Here is a 13,767-nt window from a genome sequence, read left to right as displayed (position 1 = left end):
AGATTGAAAGAGACAGATTTTTATCAGAGGATCAAACTTCAGCTCAGAGTTAACATGAGGAGTTCTGATTGATGGAGACGCAGAGAATTATCTTGAGGCTAGGAGGGATCGTAGAAGCTGCAGTCAGCAGTTCAGCACGTTGGCAATAAATTCACTCCCCTTCCTAAGGGAACACATGAAAGGCATGGACTCGTTTCTTAATTTGGTTGTTCACCAATCTGTAACTAAAGTGCATGTTGGAAGTTAATTGCCCGTCCGGAGACTCTCACTGTTATAAATGAGGGACCCTTTGGACGTCTTGCAGAGCGAGTATGTACACCTCGCATAATTCAATTGGTTCCTGAAAGACGATGCATGGACCAGCGAATGGACCATTTTATGCCGTTTATTACCCCGCACTCGCTATTATTGGTGTCCCAGGTAAGAGCGGAATCTCAACTGCAATGTTTATTTTTCTTCTGAATCTCCAGAATTATTGTCTCTTCCCCTTAAGGATCGTGCTGAAAGGGTTATTGCATTGTGATATATGAGAGTGCATCGACTAATTTTTGATTACAGAGCAGGACAATAAATGGTCAATAAATTACCCGTCACACTTATAGAACAACTGTTTATTAGACTGCAGAAATATGAGTTATAATGGTTACCATTGCACGGACGTTATATTGTTCAATTCCCGTACCAGCCTCCCCGAACAGGCGCCGGAATGTGGCGACTAGGGGCTTTTCACAGTAACTTCATTTGAAGCCTACTTGTGACAATTAGCGATTTTCATTTTCATTTCATTTCTATATTTGCAAAAGATGCCGGTACCTTGACAACATTGATATAACGGAATTATTTTTTAAAAACTCTTTATATCTACATTTCTGCAGGTGTGAGTGGTGCAGATTCAGTCTCACAGGAACCGGTTACACCGACACGGTTTGTAGGTGACGGTTAATTACAGCTATCCGACCATTGCTGCTTCATATTCCTTACAGCTGTACCGCCGAGACCGGGACAAAGCCCCCATCTTCTTGATGCACATTCCTAATTCCGGAGCTGTTTCCAGAGCAGTGGGTGTGGGGAATCGATTTTCTGTATCTTTGGATACTTCGAAAAGTGAGGGGAAATTCACCATCCGGGAGCTGCTGCGGTCTGACAGCGCGGTGTATTACTGCGGACTGAGAGACGCAGTGGCAGCAACCAGAGGGAGCCTCGTACAAAAACAACTGTGTGGTGTGACAGAGGGAATAGCGGGCGGGAGAGTGGGTGTGGGAGGTGGGGCGGGGCAGGGGATGGGCGACTGGGACCTGGACTTTCCAAAATTAGCAGCAGATTCCTCTGTCTTCAAATGAATCCAAAAGATTAACAAGCCTAGAGCAACAGTTACAGCTTTGGGAAAGTTTTCCTCTGTTCACTTTACATCGAATCCATTTTGAGCATAATGTAAAGATGCGCTTGGAGAGTTTATGCCACTTTGTAAATTAAAGATATTACGAATTAAAAGCTGAGCTAAGGATGTGACATTGCCTTCCAGCCATTAAATCAGGTGACACAACAGGTAAATACAGCAGCAGGTATATAACACTGGATAAGTGCAGAAGCACAGAACTAACTTTGTACGGGCATAAAGATGTACCCGATGTGTTTGCATTCCCCAAACGCGTCTTGTGATTATAGCAAACTAGCTGGTGCTCTTTTCAATGAGGTATTTGTATTCAGCTGATTTCCCAGTGCCTGAAACACACCAAGCCTGTCTTTAGAGGCCAGTTACTTATTAATCATTGTTCATCAGATTCAAATCATGTCCTGAAAATAACCTATTTGTGCTTGTTTCTGTTAAGAATTCTTAGTTGTATTATGTGAAAGGAATTTAACAGTGTGAGCTTTATAATCGGGGTTAATAGGATTTTCCTGCTGGCGGACTTCAGTTTACACTATTGACTATATGGCAAGGCCAACATTATTTGTTCTTTGTCAAGAGCTCTTTCTGAAACATCGAATGAGGCACATACCAAGTTCCAGACCTTCTGCAGCTTTTTGTATTCTCAATTTTCGTGGCGAGTTCCTAGAGATGCCCAAACAGCCAGCCGCAAATTCCTCCCTCGCACAGAGGATGGAATAATCAGATAGAATCTGTCTTTGATGTGAACTATTTTAGATGGTATTGATGTGGATTGTGCTCACATGAATGTATTCACGTATCAGTGTCTGAGCCGCTGTTATAAAAAACCTCAACAGGCAGCACATCTGACCCAGAAACCTGCGCAGTTTTTCTTGGAGACTCCCTCGTTCCCGTCACTGTGAGACTCTGTGCACAGTAACAGACCGCGGTGTCAGACAGCCGCTGCTCCGGCATAGTCAATCGGTACAGCTTGTCTGACTGCTGGACTGCATCAAAAAACCGGTCCTGAGCGAAATCCACCGTCAATTCAGTACCGCCGCCCGTGTGCCTTGGATTCATGTCACATTACATTCATCCCCCACGATCTGGCCTGGTTTGCGAAATCCTCCCAGCTGTCCTGACTTGAGACAATTCGCACCTCTTTAAACTGTGATTATCCCTCTCTGCAGTCGCACCGTCTGGGCCTGTAAAGACTTAATTACCGGCAAAGACTCGCATTCAGTGCATCATCTTGCATCATTGACTTTGTCTATATATGTGTTTCTGGGACCCACCTCTTCACTCACTTCAGGAAGGAGCAATGCTCCGATAGCTAGTGATTTGAAACAAACCTGTTGGACTTTAACCTGGTGTTGTAAGACTTCTTACTGTGTGCCTCCGGACAGGAAACTCGGGCAGTTTGTCTGGGTATTGACGGTACCAGAATAAATAATAAGCATCGCCGATAAAGGTGTAGGGTGAAGTGACATCTTCTCCCTCTGTCTGTGTGAGTGAGGATTCCCGCTGAGGCACAGAACCTCCATCGCTCAGATCTGGAGCACGTAATGAAAGCGGAAATCGTCGATTCAAACTTCAACTGAACTGTACTGAGGGTGCAAACCCAGTTAGTGTTATCTAAAATTAAACGGGTTTCCAGCACAAAGAACCTATTCAGCTGAACTGGTCTATGTTTCCTCCACTTCATCTCGGTGCATCAAGAAAGCTTTCCGGCTCTTTCTCCCTCGCCTGCTTATCTATTGCCCCTTATCGCGTCTTCACCAATCTCAACTACACCTTGTGAGTTCTACTTTCGAACCACCCTCCTGATAAAGATGTTTCTCTTGAATTCCACATTGGATCATGTTGGGTCTCTTATATGTATGAATGTTAGTTTAAGAATCACCCATCAATATTAACGACTTGTCCAAGTCCCTCTCATCGAAATTCTCCCTCAGTTTAGAGCAGTCTATTATGTTACTTCTGAGTCTCCCCTTCACTCGAGGAGGGGACGCTAGTCTGTACAGCATTCCCTAATGGTTGGAATCTCTCAGTTGCAGATTCATCATTGTCGTGTGTTGTTTCTATTGTGTTTTGTGTCCCCATGTTCGACCGGTAAGGAAGAGACCAAAAATGCTCGCAATCGATCATAACCCAGAGTGGATATAGATTTTTCCTCCTCAAGTTTCCCATTTGTCAAATTTATTACAACAGAAAGAAACTCGTAAAAAGATTAAATATCTTACTGATAATTGATATAACCCAGACCATTGTGAGAACGGAGAGCGACATTGTTTCAAGAGATTTTTTATTCATCTCAGAAACTTGTGCAAAATTATCAGAGGCTGAGGCTATTGGCTGAAGCTTGACTGATGTCACTTCCTGCGGAGCACATGACAGGAACATCACCTCGAGAGCTGTGTCTGATTGGCCTGATATCATTTCTGCAATCACAAGTCTGTGTTTATTGCAGAGGTTGAAAATCTACCTGTACATTTTTCTGATCACTAACAGAACGGTAAAAATCAACAAAGTTTGATCTCTAATTGGCCTCAGCGACTGTTTAATCAGTAATTGTCCTGAACGCTGTTCTCTGGAAGAATAAAAAGGTTGGATGCAGATGAAGATATTCCATTTATTTCAGTCTCTGTCACTAATCAAGCTGAACTGGCTGCCGGGAAGGGAATGGGGGGTGGGGGGGGTGGGGGGTTCTAGGGGTGGTGGTGAAGGGAGTCGAGTTTGATTAAGATTCGACTGTAGCACTCAGGGAAATGATCTCTGTGTTGTTCGTGACATATGCACAGAACGAGGATATACGCTGGTAGTTTAATATCCGAAACTTGTAATTTAACAGACATGTATTTAACATACATTAGAAGTTAGCTGCTTTCCATTTTAGCCTGGCGTCTGAACTGTATTTATCATCTTGTGTTTTTTAAAGTTCTTCCCACCAAAGAGCTCCAGCATCGTATTTGTCTGTTTACTGCGGCGGGAGCGGTTACGGGTTCCTTCATATTACTATTATAATGTACTTTAATGCAGGTGAATATACACAGGAACTAATGTTAAATTATGTTTAAATGGCAGTGAAGTAACTTATTTTGACACGTGTTGTGTTTCATTCAATTGATTATATCATTTTCTCAATAATTTAATATTTTAATATATTATTATTTATGTCTTATTTTTCTCCCCATTTTGAATTCCTGCATCTACTTTTTTCTTTTTTCTCACTATGTTCCTTTGTTTCTCTGTTTCTGTTGTTATCTGTTCGTTTGTCTCTCTTCGTTTCTCCGGCCTTATCGTCTCCACATCACTTCACCGGGTCCCCTCACTGTACCCTGGTTGGTGAATTCGTTGAAACGGGAATTTGAGATGAATTTGATTTTCTGCTCTCTGAACTTGAATGCCAGGTGAAGGAACGAAAACGAGACAGTGAAAGTGTCTGAGAGAGAGAGAGAGAGAAAGAGATACCGACAGAGAAGCCAAACAGCTCACTGAAAGAAAACGAGGTTGTTTTTGATCTCCACGGAAGCTTTAGATTTTCAAGCGAGTTCCCGGTTCTGAAGGGCAGGCAGGAAATTGGAGCTCCGGCCGCAGTCTGATCAACTGTGATCTTACTGAAGGTTTGAAGGGTCAACTGATCTGCGCCCGATGATATTTCTTATATGGTTAGTTTCATATAATGTAGAGAGGACCAAAATATGCTTAAAAAACAAGTATCTCAGGTTTCTTCGGCGGAATATCAATGTCATTGTGTTTTTAAGACAAAGGCATTTACATTCCCCTTTAGGGGTTAATCTATCTCGGGGGAGGAGTGATGAAAAAGGCCAATGTTGTTGTGTTGCTAATTCCGGAGTTTCTGAGGAGAAGAGCTTCTCACTGGCCATACTAACTGTCTACGGTCTGAATAGGAGGGGTAGTAGGCAGGCAGTGGCCCCGTGAGGTAACTGAAGAGGAAATTGTGGTAAATTACAAAAATAGAAATGAAATACGGAGTGCCCCACGGGTTTGAGGAAAATGGGATTATTGGACAAACAAGTAGAATCAGTGATATTTGGGTGGAAAGATCAGTCAGGGGATAATGGAGCTTTAAAGTCAGGGAGTTTCTGAGGAAGTCAGATCCTGCTGAGGAGTGGAACCAGGAGGGTCATGAATTAGTCCCTCTTCAGTGGAGGAAGTGATCAGCTGGAGCAGAAATACACACTCCCCGACCACGGCATTGCTGACCCATCCGATGCCACGAATGGGCCATGTGCAGCAATGTCCCCAACAGCACAATCGTTTCAGAATGAAAATGAGGACAGCGAACGGAAGCTGCTCCCCGGGACACCGCAGACTCGAAACCAGTCAGACTGTGCGGCTGGTTCACAAGTTGCTCAACTCTTTATGTCACAGCATTTCCATACATGACATTCTGTCAGGCAGGTGGCTCAATACAGGGGGTGGGGGTGGGGGTGGGGGTGGGTGTGGGGGTGGGGATGGGTGCGGGGGTGGGGATGGGTGCGGGTGGGTGTGGGGTGGGGGTGGGGGTGGGGGTGGGAGTGGGGGTGGGGGTAGGTGTGGGGGGGGGGGGGTAGGGGTGGGGGGGGGGGGTGGGGGGGGGGGTGGACAATTGACCCCAACTTCGGAAAGTCACCTGGATCTCGCTGCTCTGAACACGGAACACTGTTCTCTGGAAGTCGGCACATTTCCCCGAGGGAAGGAGAGCGGAAGAGTTGGGCTGAGATTGCAGCTCCTCTGGTGGCTGGGAATGACCTTGACAAACGGCAGACTGTCAAACCCAGCGACTGAAGGTTGCATTTTTAAAAAAGGTCAGCTGTCAGATTACATGGCCGGATGTTATATTTTGTGAATCAGTGGTGTGAGGAGTGAAGGGGTGGGACTGCTTGTCAATTCAAACCCCGCCCAGAGCAGGTAGAGGGTGGAGGAGGAGCTAGCGGAACTATCTCTGACCAGTCAGCTGTCGGGTTAAAATGTTACTACCCAGTTAGCGCATTGATGCTTCTTATTGGAAATACATCGCAAAAGCACTTCCTAAACCTTAGTTTTAGCTCTCTGTACAACATTCCTTAACTTAACGGATCGTAAGAGTGAATATATATACTATTGGAAAGATTGTTCCTGAAGATACAATGAGGCTCATGCCCTATAGCCACCTGGTTATATGGTGGCTGGTTTTCGGTATGTACAGACATCATGTGTTGTTTGTTTGCAGTAATGTGATGTTGATAGATGTTTGCACGCAGTGTGGCAGTGAACATTTTGTTACCTTTTATTGCAGCGGTCATCCAGGCAGATTCTGTGTCCCAGCCTCAGACTGCACTCAATATCGCTGAAGGAGGTAGAACGAAAATAGACTGTACCTACACAACAAACCGCGGTAACCCCGATCTGTACTGGTACAGACAGCGCAAGGACCAGGCCCCGCAATTTATCCTGTATCGAGACCGAAGCAGGAAAACAGACGCAGAGTTTGCCAAGGGAAGATTCAAAGCCGGCCAGACTAATGCAGAGAATAAGTTTCCTTTAACAGTCACTCGAGCGGAAACCCAAGACAGCGCCGTATATTTCTGCGGGTTGAGAGACACAGCGGTTTAATACTCCTCTCTCGCTGTACAAAAACCTCACTGAAGTAGAACTGTCACAGGCTGTGACTCCAGCTCAAAGCGCTATCCGTGTCTCGGCTGTAACTGTTCCATTTCTCAACTCTCGGGCCTCTGAGCCAGGAAGTTGTGGGTTCAAGACTCCCTGCAGATATCTGAGTACGTGATCCAGCTGACACTTATACTGCCAGTCAAAGGGAGTCCCGGCGTCTCCGCAGTGAAGTATTCGGATAACCGAGCATTAGAGGCTTCAACTACCCTTTCTGGAGGACCTTAGTCACCACCGCAACAGTCGCCCCAATAATGTCCATTGCCCGACTGGGCCTCAGGTCTGAACCTCGCGGCGCTGAGTTTCCCACAGAACCAAATTGGCGTCTCTGCACCAATCCAAGATCAGTACTTGAGCTCAGTCCCTTGAAACGTTCCCTAGTTCCTAGCGGATAACGTTGGACTGGACTCCTTCACTTTTAAGGTCTCAATAATCTGCTCAAGCTCATTCCCCCATCTTCTCGTTACCCACATTCTCCAAAAATGGGGCTATGTCCCCACGCCAGCGTCAAAACGCAGACGTTTCACTCTGGACTTTCCTGCTGAAAGTCCTGATGAATTCTCCTACCTGCAGCACGGTAGCCTTGTGGATAGCACAATTGCTTCACAGCTCCAGGGTCCCAGGTTCGATTCCGGCTTGGGTCACTGTCTGTGCGGAGTCTGCACAGCCTCCCCGTGTGTGCGTGGGTTTCCTCCGGGTGCTCCGGTTTCCTCCCACAGTCCAAAGATGTGCAGGTTCGGTGGATTGGCCATGATAAATTGCCCTTAGTGCCCAAAATTGCCCTTAGTGTTGGGTGGGGTTGCTGGGATAGGGTGGAGGTGTTGACCTTGGGTTGGGTGCTCTTTCCAAGAGCTGGTGCAGACTCGATGGGCCGAATGGCCTCCTTCTGCACTGTAAATTCTATGAATTAAAAAAAATTCTACGAATAAAAATTCGCTGCAGGGGACGAGCAGGGCCCCGGAGAGCTCCTCGCAGCTCTGGCTGCGGATACCGGCCCGGCACCTCCGGTCGGGAGTCCGCACCTGCGCACGGCGGCGGCCTCCAGCGGCTCGTGCGTCATGGTGGACTCACCCCCCCCGGACCATCCACCGACCGCTAGGTGGTGAGAAGCACGCGGTCGGGAACTCGGCCAGTTTTCCTCGGAGAATCGCCGCGGGGGCCTCCGTCCATGGCCCCCGGCCCGCGCCGCCTAGTCCGCGCGCGCGAGACTCCCGAGCGATTCTCCGGGAACCGGAGCGGAACCCAGCCCATTTTGTGAGCAAAGGGAAATGGGAACCGGAAACCGGAACCGGAAACCGGGAACCGGAAGGTGTCGGTTTTTCCATTCAGAGAAAAACTAATCAAGGAGGAAAGATATGAGTTCAGCCGAGTTTTTCTGACGCTTTGTAAACCTGAGCAATTATTTCCACCACAGGCTGATGAAGAAATGGGAAAATGACGGATTTCCAGCTGCAATTCTATTTCAGAACTATTTTGTGCAGGGTGTGTGGGAGTTGGAGAGGAAATGTTGCAAAGTGACGGGAAGGGAGTAAAAGAGGGAGGACAGCAATCCTGGGAATATTGCATTACATCATAAACCAATGACAATGTAATACAAAACAGTCAACCTCCTAAACTGCCCGACAACGACAGGTCAATGCGCCTGATTGAAGCGACCAGAGGTCTTGGGATTAGCAACTTGATTTTCTGCTTTGTTCAAAAGTTTTCAATTTCCCCACTACCACTGCTGGACTCTGGAGACTGGTCAGGTTCACGGTGATGCAACTTAATCATTTACATTCACATTTCGCTCTTATCCAAAATGGTGTTGCAGCGGTAAAACTCCTCGCTCAGGTATTCAAAGATCCGTGTTGGTGATATCAGGGCAGGAGGTTCAATTCTCACCCTGGCAGCGGGGGGGAATTTACTGAATTCAATGCATTAATAAAAATATTATGGAATTGACAAGCCAGACTTGCCTCAATAATGATGATCATTGGTTGTCGTGGAAACCCGTCAGCTTCACTGTTGTAATTAGGGGACGGAAATCTGGCACCTTGACCCGGTCTGGCTTACACTTGACACCCCGACCCAGCAATGCGGTTGTGTCTGAAATCGCAAAATAATAACCGGGGACGCCCAAATCGAATGAAACAATTTTTAAAACTCTGTACGTTCGGTTCTCCGGGGTGCATTCCTAAGATTCAGGGTGCATTTAGTGCTTTTGCTGTCTTCTTAATGCTGTATTTAGAAAGACACGGTCCAGTGCAATATAAACAGACAAGAGGTCCAATATAATAGCACCAGAGACACGGTCCACTGCAACATACACAGAGGCATGATCTGTTGCAGTCATATCTCAGACTGAAGCTAATGCAATACAAGCATAGACATAATATCAGGTTCTCTGGCTCCACCTGATCCTCTGGTTCCACACATTATCAGCCATTTCCCCATCTCCTCTGCCAATTGCAGGAGTCTTCAGCAAAGGCTTATTAACAAGGTTGATTTTATCGGATTGTGTTGCTGGGTTCCAGAGTTTATTTAAAAATCACCAAATTGCCAACTTCACAAAGGCGATCTTAAGAATAAGCGGCGTTTCCCAAAGCACATCGTCCTTCAGCATATCTCCTGAATTGTGGGATGTGTGTTCTCAAAATGAACAATGTCCAGATGCTTGGGGAGAAATAGCGAAGCCGGTTATCATTGTTACCCCAGACTCGAAATGTGCAGCCACTCCCCAATGAATAAAACTGCAGCGCACATCACGAGATACATTCTCCACAGACACACACACACAGACACACACACAGACACACACACAGACACACACACAGACACACACACACACAGACACACACACAGACACACACACAGACACAGACACACACACACAGACACACACACAGACACACAGACACACACACACAGACAGACACACACACACAGACACACACACAGTCTCACTTTCAGCAATCTCCATCTACTGGACCCTTCATGCATTACATACACACACACAGTCTCACTTTCAGCAATCTCCCTCTGCTGGACTTTCTCTGCATCACACACACACACACACACAACCAGTCTCACTTTTAGCAATCTCCATCTGCTGGACCCTTCATGCATTACACACACACACACAGTCTCACTTCAGCAATCTCCCTCTGCTGGACTTTCTCTGCATCACACGCACACACACACAGTCTCACTTTCATCAATCTCCATCTGCTGGATTCTCTCTGCATCACAGACAGACACAAACATACACACACACACAATCGCATTGTCAGCAATCTCCCTCTGCTGAACTCTCTGTCTCTCTCTCTCTCTCACACACACAAGCATGACACTCTCTCACTTCCAACCTTGTCCCTCTTCTGGACTTTCCCCTGGACTTTCCACGGCCACACACACACGGCGCCCCACACACGGCGCCCCACACATGGCGCCCCACACACGGCGCCCCACACACGGCGCCCCACACACGGCGCCCCACACACGGCGCCCCACACACGGCGCCCCACACACGGCGCCCCACACACGGCGCCCCACACACGGCGCCCCACACACGGCGCCCCACACACGGCGCCCCACACACGGCGCCCCACACACGGCACCCCACACACCTCTCCACCAGAATTTATTGGTTGGGGGGGGGGGGGGAAACTTGCCAGAGGTCGAACTTCCGGTTCCCGCCGAAATCCAAAGGGCTGCTCCTGTAAAGGTAAGTGGTTTTAAACTCACTACTCACCTCCCAGAAGGCCCCTGCGCACCGCTGCCGCCGAAATCCGAAGTAGACACATAGACACACACACACTCACAGACAGACACACACAGACAGACAGACACACACAGACAGACACACACACACACACAGACACACACACACACACAGACACAGACAGACAGACACAGACACACACACAGACACACACATACACAGTCTATCTTTCAGCATCTGTGAACTTACTGATTATAACCCCGACATTGCCGGCTAGATCATTAATGGAGACTACAAGTAACAAGAGACCCAGCAGCGATCCCTAAAGTACACCACTGGACCGGGAGTACAGTAACAAAAACACCATAGCCGTCTGCCTCCACTCTCTCAACCAATTTTGCATCCAAGACTTGCTCTGTCTGGACTGCTTCAGAGCGTTTGGAGTCTGAGATCACATTTACTACAGTGATCCATACAAATAAACTCCAACAGGCGGCGTTGGTACAGGCGCGCCTGAGAACTGTGAACGGAAAAGAGAGATCAAGACAAGGAGTTTGTTATTAAGTGACAAAAAGTGAATTGCAATAACTCAGGTTGACCACCCGTCCGTGCTGGGTGGTAGAGAATTGGACACAGTTCTGTGTTGACACATGGACAGTGGGAAGGTTGGTTGAACACAGTTTAAGGAGATTATGTGGATGCCGAGTGACAGAGAAGGGAAAATGCCTGTGGCATGGATACAGATTGCAGATTGTCCTGAGTCGGATGGGGAAATGGGAGTGGTTGAACATAAATGGGAAGATGGGGGAAAGAAGCTGAATAATTGAGCAACATAAATTGGAAAAGAAACTGGACAAAATAGAGAGGCAAAAGAGAGAATCAAACTCCAGTTTAATCTTTATAAAAGAATGAAAATCGATGATACTCATGATTAAATGAATGGGATGTTACATCAATGTCACTGTGCAGGGGAGTCCTGATTTCCTCAGTGCCCCAGCTCAGCGACTGGCTGCATTCAACGCTCAGGGAGCAGCCCTTAGAATCAAGCGGCAGCGGCAGAAGCCTCACACGGGAGCAGAGAGGAATCATTCAGGATGTTGCCACATGGCAGGGTCTCGTGTCCGGTCCCCCCACCCCCCCACCCCCACACACACACACACCACCGTCACCATCTGGGACACTGACTGTACCCCTGTGTCTTTTCTCCCCCTCGACAATGGGCTGTGAGGGACACAGAGCGAGCACGAGTGGATATGCTTCTCTAAACTGGGCAGAAACATCTTTGACTGAGAGTTTGCTGCTGGACCAGGGGGATGTGGAGCTCACCACGGCCGCTCTCACACCGCAGCAGGTTACAGAGTGCGGGGGTTAGAAAAGGCCTATTCAATTATGTTTGTCTGCTTTGACTGCCGGTCGGATTGGATTCATCAGTTTGTTTTCTCAGCCCATGCTGGGTCCAGTTAGATGACAGTTTGATGGGAGGTTGATGTGGTTTCCTCTCCCGTGTGTGACTGAGTGGCTGACAGCACCGCTGCTCCTTGTGGCTGCAGCTGCCCGCGATCCTCCACATGATTCAACAGGCTGCTCTTTCCACCTACAGTTTGTGTACAGGGATGATGCTGCTTTTTATCACTGTGTCCCAGAAGGCGCAGTAATACACGGCAGCGTCAGTCAGCCTCAGCCTCGATATACTTAAACTGATGAATTTCTTCGAGGTCTGGAGATCCACGGAGAAACGATCTCCAGCAAAATCTGCTTTGTTTTCATAACCACCAGATTCCTTCCTCAATACATACTCGGGCTGTGTGTCTGGGTGTTGCCGGTACCAGAGCAAGCTATAGCTGCTCCATGCAGTATCATAGGCACAGTTTAAAGTCACCCCACCTCCTTCCGTCTCAACCTGCGAGGAAATCGGCTGAGAGACAGAATCGCCGTGACTCAGATCTGAAAAAGAATCAACACAGATAATATATCAAAATAGGCTCTTTATTTCACATCATGCTCAGGACACGATGGAAGGAATGAAAGATGTTAGTTCCAAAATGACCTGGTAGAAGAGCTCCCCACAGCAGCCAGATGCCGAGTGGCCGCATTGTGAGCTTTGTGAAACGGGAGTTGGATACTTGAAGACAGCCGACCTGATCCCCGCCCTCAACAATCTGCTGCCTTGTCTCCGGATGTCCTCACCTCACTTCCTTCTGTCGCCAATGCACCGGGAAGGTGGTTAGTGTCTGAGCCCGAGCTGATCTGTACTCACTGCCCTCACAGGGAATGCATCCAGACTAATGGTCCAGTGGCTACTGAATGTGACTCGAAGGACAGACTACTGAATGTTTTTTTTTGCCTGTCAATCAGTTTGTTTTCAGAATTCTATCGACCTTATTATTGGGATAGTCGTACCAGCGACTCCAGTAAGATCACCCTCACGGTTCAGTTTCCAATTTGTTCCCCTCAACACCGCTGTCAGGATCCAAGCTTAATTATACTAGAAACATCGAATCAGAGAATCCCTAGTGTAGAAGGAGGTCATTCGGTGCATGACATCTGCACCGACCCTCTGACAGAGAAATTCACTCAAGGAGGTAATGTGGGCCTTTTTGACCCGACCCATCGATCTGGTGTCGGGCGCCTGTGGTGTGACCTATGGAATAGCCGGATATTGCCGCAGGAACGTTTTTATTTGGCTATGGTGAGCCATCATTTCTTGCCTTTATCATTGAAGAGCCAAACACATTGCTGTGGGTGCCCAGGTAAGGATGGTAGATTTCCTTCCTTAAAGGCCATTCGTGATAATTCTTACTGGTTGTCATACTTTTAAATCCTAGATTTTTATTGAATTTAAATTTTACCAAGTACCGTGGGGGGATTCGACCCGCCACTGCCTCCCTGGTTAAAGAACGGGGGCATATTTGCAAATCAGGATGCTGCGTGATTTAAAGGCGAACTCCAGTTGAACAATCTTCACAGGGATCTGTTGCCCATGTCCTTCGAGCTGGTAGAGTTCGCAACTTTTGAAGGTATTCACAAAGGTGCCTTTGTGATT

The 13,767-nt window shown here is 47.5% G+C and overlaps 1 gene segment (V, D, J or C); it reads left to right on the top strand.

The window, feature by feature from the left end:
- The first annotated feature begins 350 nt into the window (after positions 1–350).
- LOC140406708 (T cell receptor delta variable 3-like) lies at positions 351–6,967 on the top strand. The segment is given in 2 exon segments: positions 351–420; positions 6,651–6,967. Coding segments are annotated over 2 exon segments (387 nt in total).
- Positions 6,968–13,767: the final 6,800 nt, after the last annotated feature.

Source organism: Scyliorhinus torazame, unplaced genomic scaffold (genome assembly GCF_047496885.1).
Source record: "Scyliorhinus torazame isolate Kashiwa2021f unplaced genomic scaffold, sScyTor2.1 scaffold_801, whole genome shotgun sequence".
Taxonomy (NCBI): Eukaryota; Metazoa; Chordata; class Chondrichthyes; order Carcharhiniformes; family Scyliorhinidae; genus Scyliorhinus; species Scyliorhinus torazame.
Note: the sequence above shows the minus strand (reverse complement) of the source record. Positions and strands in the feature narration are given on the sequence as shown.